The following is a 21,377-nucleotide window of genomic DNA, read 5'->3' on the forward strand; positions in this document are numbered from 1 at the left end:
TTGTTCTGTATCTTTTCATCCCTCTTTCAACTTCCCATGGCTCCCCGTCTTCCTTCCTTGTAAGCTCAGAACCTTGCCTCATATTTTACTGAAAAAAATGAGGCCATTTTCTGAGAGTTCTGCTTTCTCCCCTCTTCCTAATCTCGCATCACCCAGATGTCCTCTGCCGCTATCTCTTTATTAACTCCTATCTCACATGATGCAGTGGCCCTTCTCCTTGCCAAGGTTAATCCCTCTACATTCACAAGTGATCCCATTCCAAATCTCCTCCAAAAGATTGTCCCCTCTAGCATCTCCACTCTCTTATTTATCTTCAATTTCTCCTTATCCATTGGCTGTTTCCCTACTGCCCATCAACATGCTCATGTCTTCTCTACCCTCAAAAAATCCTCACTTGAACCTTTCATCCCCATCATCTGATACTTCTGTTGCCTTCTGTGGCTAAACTCCTTGTCTATCTACAATCAATGCCTCCACTTCTTTTCCTCTCTTCTCTCTCCAAAGGCCTTTTCTCAATCCTCAACTTTCCTGACCTCTCTGTAGTCTTTGACACTATTGATCACACTCTTCTTGATACTCTCGTCTCTCTAAATTTTTGGGACACTACTTTTTGCTATTTCTCATCTTCTCCAGGAAGTCTTTCCCAACCTGTCTTAATTCTGGTGCCCTTTGTCTTTTAATTAATTCTATTCATCCTGTATGTAGCTTGCATGTTGTCTCCCTCATTAGATTGTGAGTTCCTTGAGCACAGGGAATGTTTTTGCCTTTCTTTGTATCCCCATCACTTAGTATAATTTGTGGTACATAGTAAGTGCTTAATAAATCTTTATTGACCAACTGATGATAAAATCTATACCAAATTTATAAAAAGCCAGAGTGCTACTTCAGTAATTACTTACCCTATTGCTGACTCCATCTCTGATAGTGTTACTTGCAAATGGGAAATAGCTTTTTCCTATAGAAATGATAAAAATATACTATGAAATTCTAAATAATTCATATAAAATCTATTATTTCGCATGATGTATATGATCTGACCCCTTTATACAGATAAAAATCTCCATCATGAATAATGTAAAAATATGCTTAATATGAATGTATAAGTAGAGCCTATACCAGATTACATACCATCTTGGGAAGGGGGGAGGGGAGAGAAGAGAAAATTTAAAACTCAAAATCTTATGGAAGTGAATGCTGAAAACTAAAAATAAATTATTTTTTAAAATCTCATAAAATTGCCTTACAAAACACCTCTAATTAAGCTCATTTCCCTCCCCTGGGGGAAGCACAGCCAACTATGTCAAACAAGATTTGAGACAATAAGAACATTCTCACTGAGCAACAGAATTTGAAGAGTGCCTCCAAGGTTGCTATAATGAATACTGATCTACAAAAGAATGGTCCCAAAATGGAAAATTATTTCTAAGATATAAGACATTATTATATTAAGATATAAGCGAATTCTATGTGATTAAATTTAAAAAATTAAATATACAGTGGTGGACAAAAGGATATTATTTTTTAAATTAATCATACCTTCACAAATTGTATGTACAGTATCTTTACTTCATGCAATATTATGTATGCTAATCTTAATTACAGCACAGTAACTCGGCAAGTACTTGTAAAGCCATAATTTTCATACACATGATGTGGAAATAAGATAAATATTTCCTCATTTGGAATATTATAATCTGCTTCTAGGAGCTGAAACTACATGAAGAAATTAGACAACACATACCTTACTTGCAATGTTATCTTCTGAGTTAGCGATTTTTTCTGTCTTTTCATCTACCACTTCCTGAAGGTAGTCTTTCTCCTTATCAATAACACAAATTGTATTTTTAAGTGCAACTAGCTCCTCATCTTGTGAAGTGATCTTACAGGTTAGCCTAGCTATAAATGAAAAAAAAATGTTTGTCAGGCTAAGTACGTGATTAAGAAAAACAAAGTACAGAAATACTTACTTATCTTTTCCTCCAGGGATGCAATCTGCATTTGGGCTGCTTGAAGTTCTTCACTTTTAACTACAAATCGGTGCTGACAATCATCAATGGCTCTCTGCAGTTGTTCATTTATTATCCTAAAGAATAAGTATATAAATATAAAATGTTCTTGATCTTTAAATAGGTTTTCAGATATGAAATGGTAATACTTTTAAAACCAAAAAACTCTTAAATAATTTTGTATTCTAAAAGTCTTCTAGTTTATGTCTCCTTTATGTTGACCACTAATTCCTCTTAGAAAAGCAATTTATTCCTTCCAGATAGTGGTTCAATGGACATGATGTCTTATCAATGCAAGTACTGACTCTAATGATTCAAACTGAAATCTATCCATGTCTGCCCATCTAGTATGACTTTTGTCTAACTGTATATTCAATATAAGTAGTCCAACCAAAGTGCTCAGGCGTCCTTCCTGTAGATCTCTTAACATTATATAAATACCATTAGCTGATCCACCCTTTTTTCATTTAGGTATTTCTCTGATGATATCTTTCATGACACTCTGTGCAATTATTTTGTAATTTTTTTTTCCCCAAAATAACTTTTATTGATAGGATTCTGGGCCCTAGATCTCCTTCTCCTATGACACTGGTACTCCACAGTAAACCAGAGCACTAGGAATGATAAAACCAACTGTACATCCAGCTGAGGTATCTCTTCAAATGGTAAATGGTCTCCCAATAGGCCCCCTCCTACAATGGAATGTTTCACAGGGTCCATAGTTAGCAGTTCCTTTTGAGTTTTTATATTCAGTATGCCAAACCTACCTAAAATATGGTTTTATCAATATGGTCTCCCCTAGCAACAACAACTACAGCTATTTGTAGAGATCACTTTCTTACACCCTAAAAGTAGCTTTATCTCTGTATTCTTGGTTTCAGGATTATGAAAGATCACTATGGCATAGTTTTCAGATGAATAGGCATGCCTACCTTGGGCATTAGACTTTTCTTCTAAACAGCACGCAATGGAACTTCAGGCACAGTGCCAATTGGGAGAACATTATTAATGATGAGCTAAACTTTCTTACCACAGTTCACAAATTGACTGTTATGCACGCCTTCAGCAGCACTGAACAATTTTATTCTCTTCTTAAACTGATATGGATCGCAGAAAGCTACTGACTCCATAACTCCATGAAGTCTATAGCCCTCAGCTTGACAGCCCCCTTCCTAACTTTTGCATTGGCATAGATGATAGAATCACTAGGAACCTAATATTCTTTAATCTTCGTCTGAGAAAATGGTATTCCAGGGCTCACAGCCATTTACCACCATTAGAATAACTGATAAAAAATGATAACCCTTACTGTAAGAGAAAAGCTTAGGGACATTAAAAGAACAACAAAATTTTCTAAAGGCAATCTAGTTTGTTCTCCTCCTGGTCAATTTCAGGTACATCTCATTATCTATTTGCAGAGTCTATCCAAGATATAAGTACTAACATCTATGCACTGACCATCTAACTTAGTATCATTGTTTGGACAAGAGACATTTTTCATCCTCTTGATATTTTCTGTGTGAATTGTTGAGATGAACTCTTTGACATGGCTATGAATCTTATGTAGGAACTGCTGCAATGTACAGGTGTTGATGTGTCAAGCATAACAGAATCTATCAATCAACTGATAGATATTCCACGAAGGAAAACTGGAGAACCTTTTCTTTTATAGAGAATCTTTCTTTTGGATTCTCTGTTGCATATCGTCCACAACAGTGGAAAATACATCATCTTGTTTTATGCTTCATTTGATATTAATAATAAAGATATCTGATGACAATTTATCTCATTTGTTGCAATTTTCAAAAAATTCAACATATAAAAATACACTCATGAAGACATCTTATTTGATAGTCTTAAGGACAGCATTTTAATCTATTGAATCAAATGCTTTTACCTAATCCACAAAGAGCTCAGTGGATTAATGTATTCTCTACACCTTTCAGTTAATTATGTGACCATAAATATATAATCCTCTGTTAAATATTACTAGCTAAAGTGTGCTTATTCCCTTCTTAAAATGCCATAAGGATGCTCTTAAGAATATGTAGATTATCGGAGGAGCTAGGTGGCACAGTGGATAGAGCACTGGCCCTGGATTCAGGAGGACGTGAGTTCAAATCCGGCCTCAGACACATAACACTTACTAGCTGTGTGACCCTGGGCAAGTCACTTAACCCATTGCCAACCAAAAAAAAAAAAAGAATATGCAGATTATCCTTATGAACATTCTGCAAAGTTGGGAAAGTAGGTACATGGGTCAGTAGTTGCTGATATTCTCATAGCTATTTTTTCTGGATAACAATAAGGTCCAAGATCTTTCCTACACTTTTCATTCAAAATCTTTCCTAACCTCTTTCTCAGTTACCTTGAAAATCTATCCCTCAATGACCTCAAAATTGTTGCCCAAAATGTAAGATTTGTCGTTGCATGCCTTGGACTAGTTCAGTTATTCTTCCCCATGTTTATTTTCTACAAAGCTATTTCCACTTACTCACGTAGCACTTCTGAGATTATATTATTAGAGTACAATTTTGAAGTTCTAGTTTAACAGATGGTACAAAATACTTTTTATAAAAATCAACACAAATTATTTTTTCACGTTAGTTGTCCTTCCTTTCAGTTTTATATTTTAAATACCTCCAAGTTGATTTTGCGTAGTTGGGTATCTTCCTAACTCATTTTAAACTTGTTTTTCTCTGCTACATGCTGTTTTATGTATTGCTATTTCACATAATATTCTATTGCTTTTGTTTGTAAAATTTTACAAACAAGTTTATATTCTAAATCATAGGTTCCCAAAGTGAGAGATACCACCCCCTGAGGGGTGCTGCAATGATCTAGCGGGGGGGGGGAGGGTAGCAAGCCTCAGGTTACCATTAAAAGGGTTAAAAAAGTAGATTTCCAGGGGGGTGATGAGTAATTTTTTTTTTTAAAGGGGGCAGTAGGCCAAATAAGTTTGGGAACCTCTAAATTACCATTGTCCTTGAATATCTGTTCAGCAAGGAGGTTAAGAGCTCACTGGACCAATGTAGTTTCTAGGCTCTTTGGGTCTACTTGTGATGGCAAATAATCTTTATATCAATTAGTCAAACTTCTTTAAGAAATGGTTACATGGTGTTATCATCTGCTCTTCCATTCATTTTTCTTATTTTTCAGGGTCAACAGTATGTTTAGATAAGTGAGGTTGGGGTTGTTTTGATTAAATATGTTTCTTATTTTTAATCTTTGTTGTTTTTTGTGAATTTCAATCTTATATTTTGAACTTTCTTTATCATTATGAAGTTGAACAAGAGACATGACTTCCATTTGCAAGGAACAGAAAGAGGACTGTACATGAAACTGTAAATCTCTATTATGCAATCTGTTTTTATGTATGTAACAAATGCAACACAGTAGTTCCAAAATTGTCCTGATTGCCTATGCCTCTCTCTTCACTTTCCTTTTGCTGTCTTCTGTGCCTTTGAAAAAGCATTTCATTAATGCCCTTCTTTTACATCACTATTTTTTTACCCCACTCTTTCCTCCCACCAAATAAAAGCTATTATAACAAATAAGCATAGTAAAGCAAAACAAATCCCTACATTGGCCTCTGAAAATGTATGTCTCATTCTGTACCTGTAGACCATCACTTTTTCACCAGAAGTGACAAGCCATCAGGCATGGTTGGTCTGTGCACCAAAGTTCTTGGGTCTTTCCAAAGTTGTTTTCTTTTACAACACTGTAGTCACAGCAAAAATTGTTCTGATAGTTCTGCTCACTTGATTCTCTGTAAGTTCATACAAGACTGTCCAGGTTTCTCTGAAACCATTCGTTTAGTCATTTCTTACGGAGCAATAATTGTCCATTATATTCACATACCGTAATTTGTTCAGGCACTCCCCAATAAACAGTGGGCATCCACTTTGTTTTCAGTTCTTTGTTATAACAAAAAGTACTACTCTATATGGGTAGCTAGGTGGTACACTGGGGTAAGCATCAGGAAGACTCCTGGTCTGGCCTCAGACACTTACTGGCTGTGTGACTTTTGGCAAGTCACTTAACCCTGTTTGTCTCAGTTTTCTCATCTGGAAAATGAACTGGAGAAGGAAATGGCAAACCACTTCCATATCTCTGCCAAGAAAACCCCAAATGGGTTCAAGAAGAGTCAGATACCATTGAAAAACAACTGACTGAACTACTCTAAATATTTTTGTATATATATATATATAGGTCTTTTCTTTTATATATACTTAGTAGTAATATCATTGAGTCAAAAGGTAAGCACAGTTTAGTGACATTTAGGTTAGTTTCAAATTCTTTTTCAGAATGGCTAGACCAACTTGTGGCACAACCAATAGTGACTCATTGTGCCTGTTCTCCCAAAGTCATTTCAACAACTGTTATTTTTGCCAATTTGATAGGCATAAGGTAGAGTTGTTTTCATGTGCCTTTCTCTTATTATTAATGATATGGAGCATTTTTATAAGGTTATTGATTGCTTGGATATCTTCCTATTACATACCCTTCATATTCATATCCTTTGACCATTAATACATTGGGAAATGGCTTTGAGGTTCCTTATACTTCGATTTTTCTGATTCTGTGAATAACCTGTGCGCTTCGAGCAAATCACTCTATTTGACAAATGTCACTCCATCACAGCAAGATAATGAAGCATGCCTACTACTTCTGTGCCATCACTGCACCAAGCTTTCCAAAAAATCATTTCTTCAAGAACAAGAAAAGCACCCTAGCCTCACGGGAGTGTTACTGCCTTCTAAGCCACGTTCAAATTACTTGGTCTTCCATTCAAAGACCTCCACAATCTGACTTTACTCTTTCTTGCATTATTTCATACTATCTTCCATACTTCACTGTACATTCCAGCCAAACTATCCCTCAAACATGTCTTGGGCTTTCCTTTGAGTGCTTTCTCACACTACTCCTCACGCTTAAAATGGTGTTCCCTCCCCATTCTTAAACTATTAAATTCCCGCCCATTCTTTACAGTCTCACTCAAATGCTACCTCCTTCATATAGCTTCTCCTGAAGGATCTCAGACATCACAAGTCCCTTTGAATGCAAAACTAACCCCACAATAAAGATTGCTATGAATCTGGTTTTCCTGTCACTAGACTGTAAGCTCCTGGAGGGCAAGGGTCAGTGTAATCTAATTCCTTTGCATCTCCCACAGCACTTTACCCAGGATTCTTTCACTGATCAGAGGAAAGTAGCACTTATACTGAAGGGGTTAACTTACTGATGCTGCTTCAGAGTTAGGCTCTATGCATGACACAACAAAAAGGAAGCAGAAGAGACAGAGCGTTTTCTTATTTCCAAAGTTCATTCAGAGATAAACGTAAATGGAGATAAAAAGTAAAAGAAAAACTTTTTTCAAAGAGGAAGAAGGCATATATTGCCAATTCTTACTTGTGTAAGTTGGAAAGAAAAGAGAAATAAATTCATACAGGTGGTATTCAGTTACATAGTTTTTAGTAACTGTGCACCGTGGGGCATGAAATAGTTCTAAGCCCTTCCTAAGGAGATCAACTTTAACTTAAACATATTAAATATTTCTAATAAACTTACCTCAGTGAGTTCAATGCTGTTTTCTGTTGTGATGAGTCATCAGCAACATGTATAAGTTCATGATATTGGAGTTTCAATTTATTCTCTAGTGACTCTATTGTCTCTTTCATCATTGATACTTTAGACTTCAAATCACATCTTTCAGTTTCAAGCTGTAATTAATGGATAAAAAGGAGTGGCATATACTTAGAGAAGGAGTCTAGTTTTTTTCTCCTGCCACTCTTCAAGGATATTTCTTAAAGAAAATTGTCTAAAGAAAGAAAAATTTTACTAAAAAGGTTTTTTGAAAGAAGTTTAAATCACCTCATAATTAATGTTTTCTAGATCTTCCATATTTTTTTCCATTTCTGATTTTCCCATAACAGCCAATTCCTGCAGGTTCTGAAAGACAATTTTATGGGAAATATTAGCGTAAGTCACAATACAAAACAACAAACATTTATTAAGTGCCTACTGTATACAAGACACTGTGCAAGATCCTGGATAACAAGGGTTAGGGATTTTAGATGGCTTAATGAATGAATCTCTTTCAAGGAGTTTATGGTCTCAGAGTGTGCATACAACACTTTTATTTTTAAAGAAGAAAAAGTCTTAAATGTTAGACACAAAGTACTTGAACCAATGATATGAAAAAGATGGCTTCATAATAACATAGTACTACATATTTCTTTCTATGCTCCATTGGCATAAACTTTGAGAAACTGGGGTCACCTTCCATGATATAAGATAAAACCTCCACAAAGATCAGACAGTAAGATTTCAGAAGAGATCTACCAATGTAATATAAGAACACAGTATCTTGTTTACTCTTAACTCTACCTGCTTAAGAGGCAGGGCCTGTAGGTATGCATGAGTGTTCATTTTTATAACCTCTACAATGTCCTACACTTTGATATTTCTATGTGGCATGGAAGTCATAATGAGTTCTCAAAGGCTATGCTAGAAAAGTATAAGCTCTGAAAAGTTCTACCATCCTAGAAAGGTCATAAGTAGTAGTGAAAGAATCTGATATGTGAAGATCAACCTAGCCACATACCAGGAGCATAAAAGTAGTATGGCCACTGGGGGTTAGGGCAACTCAAGAAGCCAAGTACAAAATAGTACTGAATCTTTCATGATCCCTTCCTGCTTTCATAGTGATAACAATGGGTAATCTAAATGTGAGATCTTTGTTTAATAACCAAATGTTCTTCACAAGGCAAACAAGGGAGTTCATGGAGTTCTTACATCATGTATCCAATAGAAATCCACTTCCCCTTTCCTGCATCCTTTAATTTTGGAGGCAGTGGGGGTTAAGTGACTTGCCCAGGGTCACACAGCTAGCTATCAAGTGTCTTGCCTCCTTTTGTGTGCTATTTTCTTCCATTAGACTGTAAGCTTCTTGAGGGCAAGAACATCCTTTCTTTTTCTCAACTGTATCCCTAGCACTTAATAGGTGCTTAGTAAATGTTTACTGGATTGGATAAAATGACAAGCAAGGTAGGACTAAATTATCTTAACAGTGTGCTCTAGTGCTAACAAACTTAAAGGCTATGGAATTCCATAATTTTTTCCTGGATTTTATTTCTACTGGGTATGTGAAAAATACACAAGGAAAACACATGAATAAATTTAACATATCAATATTAAATCTTATAATAAATCCTTTTTGAACATCTTTTGTCACAAAAGATTCTATGAATAATACATTCAATTTGAGATGATTTTGACTAACTTTTGAAATGTTTTTAGTATTTCAAACATTCCTTCAGCATATTTTAAGTGCCTATTATGAGCATAACACAGTCCTGGACATTTTAATATGCAAAAAGATATGTTTTTCATAGCTTAAACATATTTGTAATCTACATGATGAACTTAAAATTTAGTTGGTACATTCTATGTAGCAAACACACTGTGAAAAGTTTATTGGGATCACTTTTATTTTCCCCTGCAAGATTTCTAAAATCTTAGGTTCTGCTTATAAATACTATTACAAATAAAGCTAGTTACAATGAAAATTCTGAACTTCAAAAAAACAAAATACTCACCTTTAACTTCTCCCTTAAAGCTTCCTTTTCTACAATCATTAGTCTCAAATCAGATAATGCAGTCTCTTTTTCTTTTTCCATAAGAGAAAGAATATCTTGAGATGGCATAGAATATGTTGCTTCCCTTCTTAGCGTACATAAATCATGCTGTGCCTTAAAAAATGAATTGTAAAAGTCAGAATGAGAACACTACAATCTCAAAATGAGATTTCTAGAATACTAGAGATGACTGGGTCATGATTTTGTTACACAGCATTTATGAAGTAAAATGAAGAATAATTATTTGTATTCTACTAGGCAGTCTTATCTACATGATTGACTTTCTGTATTTATATTTGCACAGGCCTGTAATCCAGTAGTTCAATATTCTGTGCAAACTAAGTGATATAAGCTAATCACTCTTACACTCAATGGCACCATAACTCTGGTAGTTTCCTATACTAAAAATCCTGGTGACTTATTTGAATTTTCCCATTTCCTCACCACTGGTATTCAATTAGCTATGAGATCTTGTTGATTATATCTACATAATACCTCTTGTGTCTGCCCCTTTGAGTCTCTCACTTCTCACCACAGTACATGACCCTATCACTAACAACCTGGACAGTTGCAGCGGTTTAACAGTTCTTCACATCTGCTGGGTAAAATCTAAATCAGTTTGTCATAAAGCAGATTTACACCAACATAATCAAGAATTTTCCCTCTCTACCTTTTTTTTTTGAGATTGGATGCCCCTCTTTCCTGTGCTGAAGGGTAGTGGCCACTTACAGATCCAATCTCATTAGTGATCAATATGTGGACCTGCTCCATTTCCAACCCAGGCTGGTTTGCCCCCTCTTAAGTGGCCTAGTGACACTTATCTCCCAAGGGCTCACTGTACTTGTGTCAGACACAGTGCAGACACCCAATCAGATTTAGTCCACTGCAGCTCAGAACTCCTGAGCTCAAGTGATCCACCAGCTTTAGGCTTTCCAGTAGCAGGAATTATAGGCACCATGCTTAGCAAGAACTCCTTATTCAACAAGAACTTCTGGAAAAGATTCACAGCAATATTCTTTGTGGTAACAATAAACTAGAAACAAAGTGAGTCACTACTGATTGTGGAATAGATATTGTGATATGTGAACACGATGGAACATTATGGTGTTCTAAAAGTGACAAATATGAAGAGTTTCACAAAACACAGAAAAACGTGTAGGAACTGATGAAAAGTAAAGGACACAGAACCAGTAGATCAATAAACGATAAATAAAGAATACAATAAAGAAAACACAACACTAAAACTAAACCAAATGCTGAGTAATGGTAATGATTAATCATGGCCCCAGAGAACTGATAAGGAAATTTCTTCCTCTTTTCATTAGGGACGTGGGGGACTATAAGTGCTGAATGATGTATCCAGCGCCAGATGTCACTAATGTGTCAGTTGATTTTTCTTTGCTACAAGTCTCATTTTGTAGTAGTTGAGTGGGGGACAGAATATCTATAATGATTATGATATAAAAAAGACATCAGTAGATGTTCTTTTTTAAAAACAAAACACAAAATCAAAACCATTACCTTGCCTTCAAGGAACTTATTTTCAGACATTTACATGCATGAGTAAATACATGTAATTTAGGGAGAGAAATGTACTGCCATAGACACTAGTTCCTTGACCCTGGGCTACTCATTTAGCTTCCATGAGTCCTGGTTTCCTTCTCTGAAATTGGGCATATTAATAGGACTACCTCATTTCTAGGAGGATTAAATGATATATATAAAACACTGGTATCTAAAATTAATCACGTTTAAAACTGAGTTCCTCTTCTTTTCCCCCAAACCTGGCGCCTCTTCTGACTTGTTATAGTGAAACAAATTCTAAACTTAAAGACAGAAGACTTGAGTTTGAATCCTTATTCTGCCACTTACTAGCCACATGAACCTGGGCAAGTTTAAAAACCTCTTTGAGCCTCTCCAGCTGCATCCCTACAGTGCTATTTACTTGATTTTGCATTAAGATAAATGCTATGACTTCTAGCCAAGATGGCTGCCTGAAAGGACACGGATTGCTTGGCTCTCACATACCTAGCCAGGCAAAAACCTGAAATTTGCAGCAGAAAAAATAATGATCAAGATATCAAATGAGAAAGTATGGTAAGTAACTTATTCCAAAACCAGAAATGAACAAAAAGTCAGTCAGAAACCTGTGGACAACAGGAAATGGAACTGCCAGCAAAACCAGTGCAGAAAAACAATCCTGAACCTCCCAACTCAAGTGGCCAAGGTCAGGGTCATGAGATAGCTTAATTATATAGGGATGCAAGCAAGAGCTCTTAAGTACCTATCACTCTGCCTAAGATATCACAGGAAACATCCTGCATTCTGAACCTCAAAAAACTAGTGAGGCAGCAGGGAGGGAAGGGAATGACACAAACTCCTGGCACTGTGGGGCAGTCCAGAAAGCCAAGAGATCTGGAACAAAACAAAAAAGACCAAAAACTCCATCCAAAACTGCAGCCAATGATTTTAAAGTCTGGACATGACACAAAACTCCCTTTAAAAAATGGATTTTCCCACAAAACTACACAAATAACTAGAAATCAAGTCAACAAGCATTCATTAAGTATTTATTCTGTGCCAGGCCATGTGCTAAGTTCTGGGGCTACGAAGAAAGGAAAAAACAGTCCCTACTCCCAAGGAACCCACAGTCTAAGAGAAGAGACAACTTGCAAACAACTACGTAAAAGTAAGCTATATATGGGGTAAATCACAGATAATCTCAAAAAAAAAAAAAGGTATTAGCTCTGAAGAGGACTGGGAAAAGCTTTTTGCAGAAGGTAGAGTTTTAACCAAGGAAGGAAGGAAGCCAGGAAGTAGAGATGAGATGGGAGAGTATTCCAGACAGGGGTACAGCCTGAGAAAATGCACTAAGTTATAGGACACCCCCAGTGCCTGTATTCAATCAAAGGAACAAGGAAACACTAATGGACTGGCCAGTACGGGACTAGTTTTCGAATAAGATATATGGGTTGCTTGAGATTGTGAGAAAAATCCTTGCATCTGTCTTCAGATCTGACCGGATTTCTAGTCAGCATAACCCAAGTGCTTAGTAAAGGGTCTGTAAGCAACACATAGAGGTGGTCCAGCTTCCTAGCCATGCAGAGCTAGATTCAAATGATACAATAGTTTTCTCATGAGACAGAAATTAGACTACACCCATAATTGAATAGAAAGGAAACTGAGCTAGATCCAGAATTGAGTCCTAAGATGGAGTCAGTGTGGTTCACTCAATTTCCACAACTCCCTCAAGGTGAAAATTGAATGCATGGGAGCTGAGATACAAGGAAAATGGTATGGAGGGAGAAGAAAAGAGAGCCCCTAACAAAGCCTTAAGGGACCTGCTAACTGAGAAGGAACAGTTAGACAGAAGAACCAGAAGAGCAGTACCATAAAAAACTAGAGAGAAGAGAATATCAAGAAGAGTGTGATCAACAGTGTCAAAGGCTGCGGAGAGATCAAGAAGGATGAGGATTAAGGGAAATCCATTAGATTTGGCAATCAGAAGATCACTCACTAGTAACTTTGCAGAGAGCCAGACAGCAGAGAATTTAGAAAAGAATGAGAAAAGAGAAAGTGGAGGTACTGATTTTAGACTGCTTTCCAGAAAAATTTAGTTATGAAAGTGAGGAGAGACACACTACAATAAAAAATAGGGGCGTCACACTGGTCCAGGCCCTCATCACTTCATGCTTGAACTATCACAGTATCCTTCTGGTTGGTCTAGCCGGCTTAAGGCTCTCCTCACTTCAGTCTGTCATCCATTGAGCAGTTGAACTGATCTTCCTAAAGCACAGACCAGACCATGCCATATCCCTAATTCAATAATAGATAGTGACTACTTGTCATCTCCAGGATAAATATAAAATTCTCTACTTGGCATTCAAAGCCCTTCAAATCTAGACTCCTTCTACCTTTCCAGTCTTCTTATACCTTACTCCCCACTAAGTACTCTGCAATCTAATGACACTGACATCCTTACTGTTCCTAAAACAAGATTCACTATCTCTTAACTCTGGATATTTTCACTGCCTGTCCCTGTTGCCTGGAATGCTCTCCCTGATCTCCATCTCCCAGACTTCCCTTCAAGTTGCAGCTTACACCCAACTTCTTACAAAAAGCCTTTGCTGATGCCTGCTTAATGCTAGTGCCTTCCCTCTGTTAATTATCTCCAAATTATCCTGTATATATCTTGTTTGTACATAGTTGTTTGCAATTGTTATTTCTTCTCCCCCCCCTCCCATTAGACTTGAGAGGAGGCATTTTTGCCTTTCTTTGTATCTCAACAAGCTTAAAAATGCTTGTTGAATGAGAGGGGTTTTTTTAAGATTCAGAGTGACATGCTTACAAATAAGCAGCAGGGAAAGCAGCCAATAGACAGGTAGAGAATGAAGATTAATGAGATGTAACAGAAGGGGCAACACACTATAAAAGATATGATGAAATGGAATCAGAGTGCAGAAGGGCCATTTCTTCAAGTGAGACAGGAGTAAAGGAAAAGATAGTGGGGGTAAATATCTGAGTGATGTGAGAAGAGGTAGCGGGAACAGGAAGGAGGTCTTGGAACATGGCTTGAATTTTTTTGTGAAGTATGAAATAAGGTTCTCTGCTGAGACAGCTAAGCTCTGAAGAAAACACTAAAAGGATAAACAGCTTAGAATAGAAAGGGGTAAATATTACTCCTTGAAAACTAGAACAGAACAAACAGAAATCAACAACTGCATGAGAAAGCAAGAAATATTAGAAAAAAATAAAAGACTGAAAAACTAGAAGAAACTATAAGACAGATGATATAAAAAACAATTTACTTGGAAAACAGGTCAAGACAGCATTTAAGACTAATCAGAATCCCTGGAGACCATGACATAAAAAAGTTCAGATGTTATATTTCAAGAAATCATAAATGAAAACTGTACAGAGCTCAGAAACAAAGTGAAAACACAAAGAATTCATTGATTACTTCCTGAGGAAAAAAGTCCCAGAAAAGTCAAAGCCAAAATCCAAAGAAAAAATACAAGCATCCAGAAAAACAGTTTACATAAGACCTTATAGTTTCTACTGTAAATGAGAGATCTTAGAATGCAATATTTCAAAAGGCAATAAATATAGATTATGATCAATAACTTTTCTCAGCAAAGCTGAGTGTAATTTTATGGGGAGGAGGCTTTCAATGGAACAGTGGCCTTTCAAGAAATCCTGATGAAAAGACCAGAGCTAACTAGGAACTCTGAAATATAAACACAATAGTCAAGAGAAAATAGGAAAGAAAGTCTATTTGAGCACTTGGAAGGGGCTGTATGTAGTGCCAACATTCTAACACAGGGAAAAAGAAACAAGTGTCACTTCAGAATCTTAATGTCTTCAAAGGGTATTGAGGGAGTTAAATGCAAGAAACAGAAAGTATGATTCTGTTTTGAGGATTTGAAGAAGGGAAAGAGAAAGGAGGATAAGAGGAATTTACCAGTGCATAAAGAAGGAAGAAGGGGAAACAGAACTGTTTTTCTCCTAATTGGGGACCACGAGAAGAGTATACTAACACAAAGGAATGGGTGAGAGGAAAGGGCATCATATGAACTTAACTCTTATCTGAAAAAGACAAAGGAAAGCTGAACAAACACAAATAGCTTAATGCAGAAATATTTTTATTTTAACAAAGAAATAAATAGAGATGGGGGAGGTGGGGAATTAAGAAAGTTAATTCTGAGGGAACAACTTCAAACAAAGTAAATTTTATGATCCTGAAGGAGGGATTAAAGGGTGGGGGGGGGGGAAGCAAAGAATAAGAATCTAAGGAGCAGCTAGGTGGCACAGTGGATAGAGTACTGGCCCTGGAGTCAGGAGGACCTGAGTTCAAATTTGGCCTCAGACACATAACACTCACTAGCTATGTGACTCTGGGAAAGTCACTTAACCCCAACTGCCTCACAAAAAAAAAAAAAGAATCTAAGGGAGTGCCAAACCAATTGGTTACTAGCTGAATTATGGTTTATGAATGTAATAAAAATACTGCCCTGTGAAATGACAAAAGTGACAACTGTCAAGAATGTACAGTAGAATGAACCAATACAGTAATATGAGCAGAACTAGAACAATTTATAAAAGGACTGGAACACTGTAATGAAAAACAACTTTGAAAGATTTATGAACTCCAAACAACATAACTGATCAACCATATCTTCAAGAATTATGATGAAATACATTTCTTGCCTTCTGACAAAGAGCTGATAAACTCAAGATTCACAAAGAGATATACATTTTTGAATATTTGTTTTGCTTAACTTTGCTTATTCATTAAATGAATTTTTTTCCCCCTTTTCTTTCTTGGTTTCTAATGGTGGGAGGTTTATCAACAGTTATTTGATGTCAAAAAAATAAGTCACTGAAAGTTTTTTAAAATGCATAGAAGGGAACAGGAGTTAGTTCAGAAGGAAGCACAGACAAAGCAGGATGGTTTTGACAACATGTAAAATTATTACATACTTCGATCATTTGGTTTATTAGTGTTTAACAAGCACAATACCTTTTAAAGGTTCATTCAAATTCTTAGCAGAAAAATAAGACTGGCAGTTAATAACTGAATAGCATACCGCTAAGTAAAGAGGCCACTTTTGCCAATAGGTAGTTTTAGAATGGAAGGGTACATGATTATCTTAAGAAAAAAATAGGTCATTTATTCCAGCTTTCCATATTATGCAGAAATATACCAACAGATGGTCATTTAGGCACTGACTGAATATTTCCAGTGATGCAGCTCACTTCCTCACCAAACAACCTATTCAGTTTTGGACAGCTGTAACAGTTGTAAAGTTCTTATCTCTATCCCTATATTCCCACTTACTCGTTGGACCTGGTCTAAATTGTTTCTGCCTTCTGAAGCTACGAAGATTAACTCTATTCCACATGTCAGTTCTTCAAATAACAACAATCATGTGTATGATGGAAAGAACAGTAAAGACCTTAGTTCAGTCCATATTCTCTAACTAGTCATGTGAACTTGAACAAGTTATTTAAACTCCATTTGATAATTGCTATAAGACATGGGTAATACAGATTTGATTAGGAAGAAAACATATTAGGAAGAAGGATACAGAATAAAGATTTCCTGTTTCGGAAGCAAAACGAAACAAGAAACCACTGTCTGACGAGTTTACTTATAATAATAAATCTGACCTTTTAATAGGTCCTACAAATGGCAGCAGTCTAATCAAGTAGGTCAACTAAGAAAACATTAAAGTAATTTATATCTTGGTTTGTTGGTGATCAAATAAGATGACATACACAAAAATTACACAAAGGTCAGTTAGTTCTATCACATATAAAATCCACAAGTTCTTAAATGATAATGCATTTCTTACTTGATTATATAGGTCACTCAGTTTGTCTCTTTCTGCAGTTAATAATTTCACATTGCATTGTATTTCCCCCATGTGTTTTTCAAATCTATCCAGCATAGACTGAAGTTCATCTCTCTCTTTTGTAACTATGCTGAGTTCTGAAATGTAAGTACCCTACAAAATAATTTCAAAAAAAGAATTTATCATGTTACAATATTTTAAAATTATATTTAATCATTGAAGTCAATCCATAAAAAATTATACACATTAATGTATAAAAAAGTAAACTACTCTAAAATAATATTTTGACTTTATTTGTATAATTCAAGGTATGTCCCACATACAAAGTTCCTAAGTGAAGCAAATAAGGCCTTGACCCTATTCTGCTCAACGTTTTTATCAATGTTTTAAAAAAAATTTCATGTTTATTCATACTTTTCAAAATATATGTACATAAAAAAGGAAAATTTACAACAGGAAAGACTGCCTTACAAGCAACACAAACTCCTATAAATTCATGATGGAATCACACATGAGTATGACTCTAAATCAAGCTAATCTTCGCAAGTCCATTCCCTAGCCAAACTGAGGCTACAGAAAGGATCCCAGAAAACAGACTGCACAGGGAATGAATAGGAAACAAACAAGTTTAGCCTCTGGCAGTACTCAAAGGACAAGAAAACGTACATTGAATATCTTAAGACAATAAAAATTTTAAGTGCCACAGAGAAGTTAAATTATGAATCAGAAATGGAAATTTCTCAGATAGAAAGCTTAGTAATATTTAACACAACCTCACAATACCAAAACAAAATACAAAGAAAAAAGGGTTAGGTAGTCCGGCTTCATTTACTTAAAAAAAAAATCTCAGAGAAGATGCCACCCAAATGACGTCAAAGGTGCTGAGGAAAGGAAGATGGGGGCAGGAGGAGGGGACAAGATGGGTCTGGAATCCAGTTTCATTTATTTTAGCAAACTGCATGTTTTCCCACTTATCAGCATCTCTACATTAGCAACCACATAACTCTCCAATGTTTCCCTTTAAAATGGCAAATAGGAAGTGACAACTCAGGCGCTGAGTCTTATAAACATTTGATTAAGATATATGCTTATCAAATTTGTGAGTAGCACAAAGTTGGGAGACAGAGACCTCTAACAAATAAAATAACAAAATGGAAGCCAAAATAATTTCAAAAGACTAGAACAATGAATTAAATCTAATAAAATAACAGTTAATAAAGTTAAATGCAGATCACTATACCTGAATTCAAAAAACAACTGCACAAATTCCAGCGTGGTAAAACTGAGACCTTTTCCCTTAAGGGAGAAATGGGGTAGGTAGTCAGAAACAGCCAGAATAACCAAGGATTCCATCAAATGCAGACCATGATACCAAGGAATTCTACCAATTCCTATGCTAACTTTATCTGGCCTACTCATGACTGGTACATTTTAAGGTAGTAAGGATGATCATATCCTACACTAGTAGGGCTCCAGCTCCTTCTGTCCACCACAGAATAAAACTCTACGGACCCTCAGGGACAGCCTGAGTTTTAGGCAGAGCTGCTTGCTTAGAACTAGTGAATATGATGCTTCATGTCTCTGAATCAGCCAATATTGGGATTTAGGTAGCAGTGAATGAGTGTGTGTCCAGAACACATGTATCCTCAATATTCTTTGTCCATTTGATTAGTGTGCATACTACCACAATAAAACTGCTACTTAGATCAATTTAGGCTATGTGTTTGTACCTTGAAATTGCAGATTGAACTGAACAAAATAGGTAATAGTTGATATGAAAAAACCTGAGGTTAATATTACAATGCAATCTCTTATTGGGACTTTTAATGTAACTTAAATAACTTGTCCTCCTGTGTTATGATAAATTACTATATCCACACATGGACAGTTAGGTTGTTGATATATAAAGTGAAAACTAAAAACTTTTCAACTTGAAAATGTGATATCCAATAGAGACCAGAGACTATAGTCCAAATGAAATTTGGGGAAGACTAAGAGGAAAATGTCACCAGAATTACTGATTTAAAAATCTTTTAAATAATAATACAAAAAATTCATGTTAACATCCTGAAAAATAAGAAAAATGAAAACTCAACTATTACAGAATTGCATTTAAGATAACAACAAATCATGAACAGCAACACCGAGATTCCTTTGTTTCACCCACTACTTCAGACAAAAAGAACATTACCTTTTCTGGACTTTTAATATTTAAACTTCTTTCACGTCTTCTACTTCGTGCAGGGGTAGATTGACGTTTTATTATCTTTTGGAGTCTTTGTAGCTCTTTCTTATAATGATCTCGTTCTTCTTCTACACTCTTGACAAATACATCTAGCCGAGAAGGTGACTTTCTCCTATGCATGACACCATATTCTTTCTTCATTCTCTCTATTTCCAGGACAAGATCTCTTTCTGTAAATCAATGTGGGAAAAACTGTTAAAAAGAGGTGGGTTTTTTTTGGGGGGGGGGTTGGAAGGTTTTTTGAACACTCTGTCTTAATTTTAAATTATAAAATTTTTTCTAAAATACTGAATTCCTAGAATAGAAAATTTCTAGATTACAAATACAATACCAAAGAGTAGGGAAGGGCAGCTAGGTGGCACAGTGGATAGATTGCAACCTTGGAGTCACGAAGACCTAAGTTCAAATTTGTCCTCAGACACTTGACACCTACTAGCTGTGTGACTGTGCAAGCCACTTAACTCTGATTGCCTCACCAAAAAAAGCAAAAAAAAAAAAAAAAGAGTAGGGAATATTTTCTGTGTAGCTTGTTAACAAGTACCAAATATTAATAAAGAAAAAAAGCAGCTTAAATGTTCATAACGAACATGCACAGTAATAAAACTGAGCTTTCCAGTATCCCAAATTCAAAATACCAGAAAGTTCAAATCTAAATCACTTTGAGAAAGAGTATCTTAGGACTGAATCAGCAGCAACAGCTTCTTCCAGAGCTCTCAGACCACAGACAAGTAAAGGGGTCAGACAACTGGTCAGAAGATTACAGGGGTCCCTTTGTTGGCACTGGAACAGGACTCTGTTACACTGCCTATACTTGGATCTGGACTGCAGTCTTAGGTGGCAGTCCCAGGGTAAGGAGGAGCACAAGCACAGCAGAGCTTGTGGCTACAGGGGAATGGGAATCCCGGTCACAGTTCCAGGCTAGAAAAGAATGCTTGTGGTTATTCACAGACCAGAGCACAGGCCAGGAGATTAATAAACACACTTCTCCTTAGATCATGCCACCTTGGAAGAACTGAAAACTTACAGGTCCCTAGAAATACCTCTGAAAACAGCTGCACAAAAATTCTGAAGCTTGGGATAGTGCACCCTCCACTGTGGAAGCAGAACCCCACTTTAGAAAAGAGTTAAAAGTCAATAAATAGGCTGGAAAAATGAGCAAACAGGAAAAAAATTCTGACTAGAGAAAGTTACTTTGGTGACAAGGATGATCAAAAAACACACTCAGAAGAAACAAAGTTAAAGTTCCTACATCCAAAGCCTCCAAGAAAAATATGAATTGGTCTCAGGCCATGGAAAAGCTCAAAAAAAATTTTTTTAATGATCAAATAAGAAAGGTAGAGAAATGAGAGTGATGCAAGAAGATCATGAAAAAAGTGTCACAGCTTTGAAAAGGAGGCACAAAAAAAATACTGAAGAAAACAATACTTTAAAAACAAAATAGGCCAAATGGTAAAAGAGGTACAAAAATCCAATGAGAAGAAAAATGCCCTGAAGAACAAAATTGGACACATGGAAAAAGAAATACAAAAGTTCACTGAAAAGAACTCCTTAAAAAGCTTCTAGCCAGATGGGAAAAGAGGCACAAAAATTAACTGTAGTAGAACTGGCCAAATGGAAAAGGAGGTAGAAAAGCTCACTGAAGAAAATAATTCCTTAAAAATTAGAATTGGGCAAGTGGAAGCTAATAATTTTATGAGAAATCAAGAAACAAGAAACAAAATGAAAAGAATAAAAAAAAGAGAAGAAAATGGGAAGTATCTCACTGGAAAAACAACTGACCTAGAAAACAGATTCAGGGGGATAATTTAACAATTACTGGACTATCTGAAAGCCATGATCAAAAAAAGAGCCTAGACATCATCTTTCACAAAATTATCAAGGAAAACTGCCCTGATATTCTAGAACCAGAGGGTAAAATAGAAAGTTAATCCACTGATAACTTCCTGAAAGAGATACCAAAATAAAAACTTCCAGGAATACTACAGCCAAGTTCCAGAGTCCCCAGGTTAAGGAGAAAAACATTGTAAGCAGCCAGAAAGAAACAATTCAAGTATTGTGGAGTCACAGTCAGGATAAGACAAGATTTATCAGCTTCTACATTAAAGGATCAGAGGGTTTGGAATGCTATACT

The 21,377-nt window shown here is 36.0% G+C and overlaps 1 protein-coding gene across 3 annotated transcripts in view; it reads right to left on the minus strand.

The window, feature by feature from the left end:
* CEP135 (centrosomal protein 135) overlaps positions 1–21,377 on the minus strand; it is a 105,093-nt gene that overhangs the window by 45,580 nt on the left and 38,136 nt on the right. For 2 of the 3 annotated variants that reach the window (XM_078148215.1, XM_020975320.2), the window contains exons 12-19: positions 19,193–19,416; positions 17,002–17,154; positions 9,608–9,760; positions 7,881–7,958; positions 7,578–7,729; positions 1,968–2,083; positions 1,742–1,896; positions 900–955 (exon numbers count right to left, since the gene is read on the minus strand). In XM_078148215.1, coding sequence (XP_078004341.1) covers positions 900–955; positions 1,742–1,896; positions 1,968–2,083; positions 7,578–7,729; positions 7,881–7,958; positions 9,608–9,760; positions 17,002–17,154; positions 19,193–19,416 — 1,087 coding nt within the window. The remainder of the gene's footprint in view (positions 1–899; positions 956–1,741; positions 1,897–1,967; positions 2,084–7,577; positions 7,730–7,880; positions 7,959–9,607; positions 9,761–17,001; positions 17,155–19,192; positions 19,417–21,377) is intronic. The other variant, XM_078148214.1, reaches the window with a different exon arrangement.

The sequence above is a fragment of the Phascolarctos cinereus genome, unplaced genomic scaffold (genome assembly GCF_003287225.1).
Source record: "Phascolarctos cinereus isolate Bilbo 61053 unplaced genomic scaffold, phaCin_HiC Scaffold_9;HRSCAF=440, whole genome shotgun sequence".
Lineage (NCBI taxonomy): Eukaryota > Metazoa > Chordata > Mammalia > Diprotodontia > Phascolarctidae > Phascolarctos > Phascolarctos cinereus.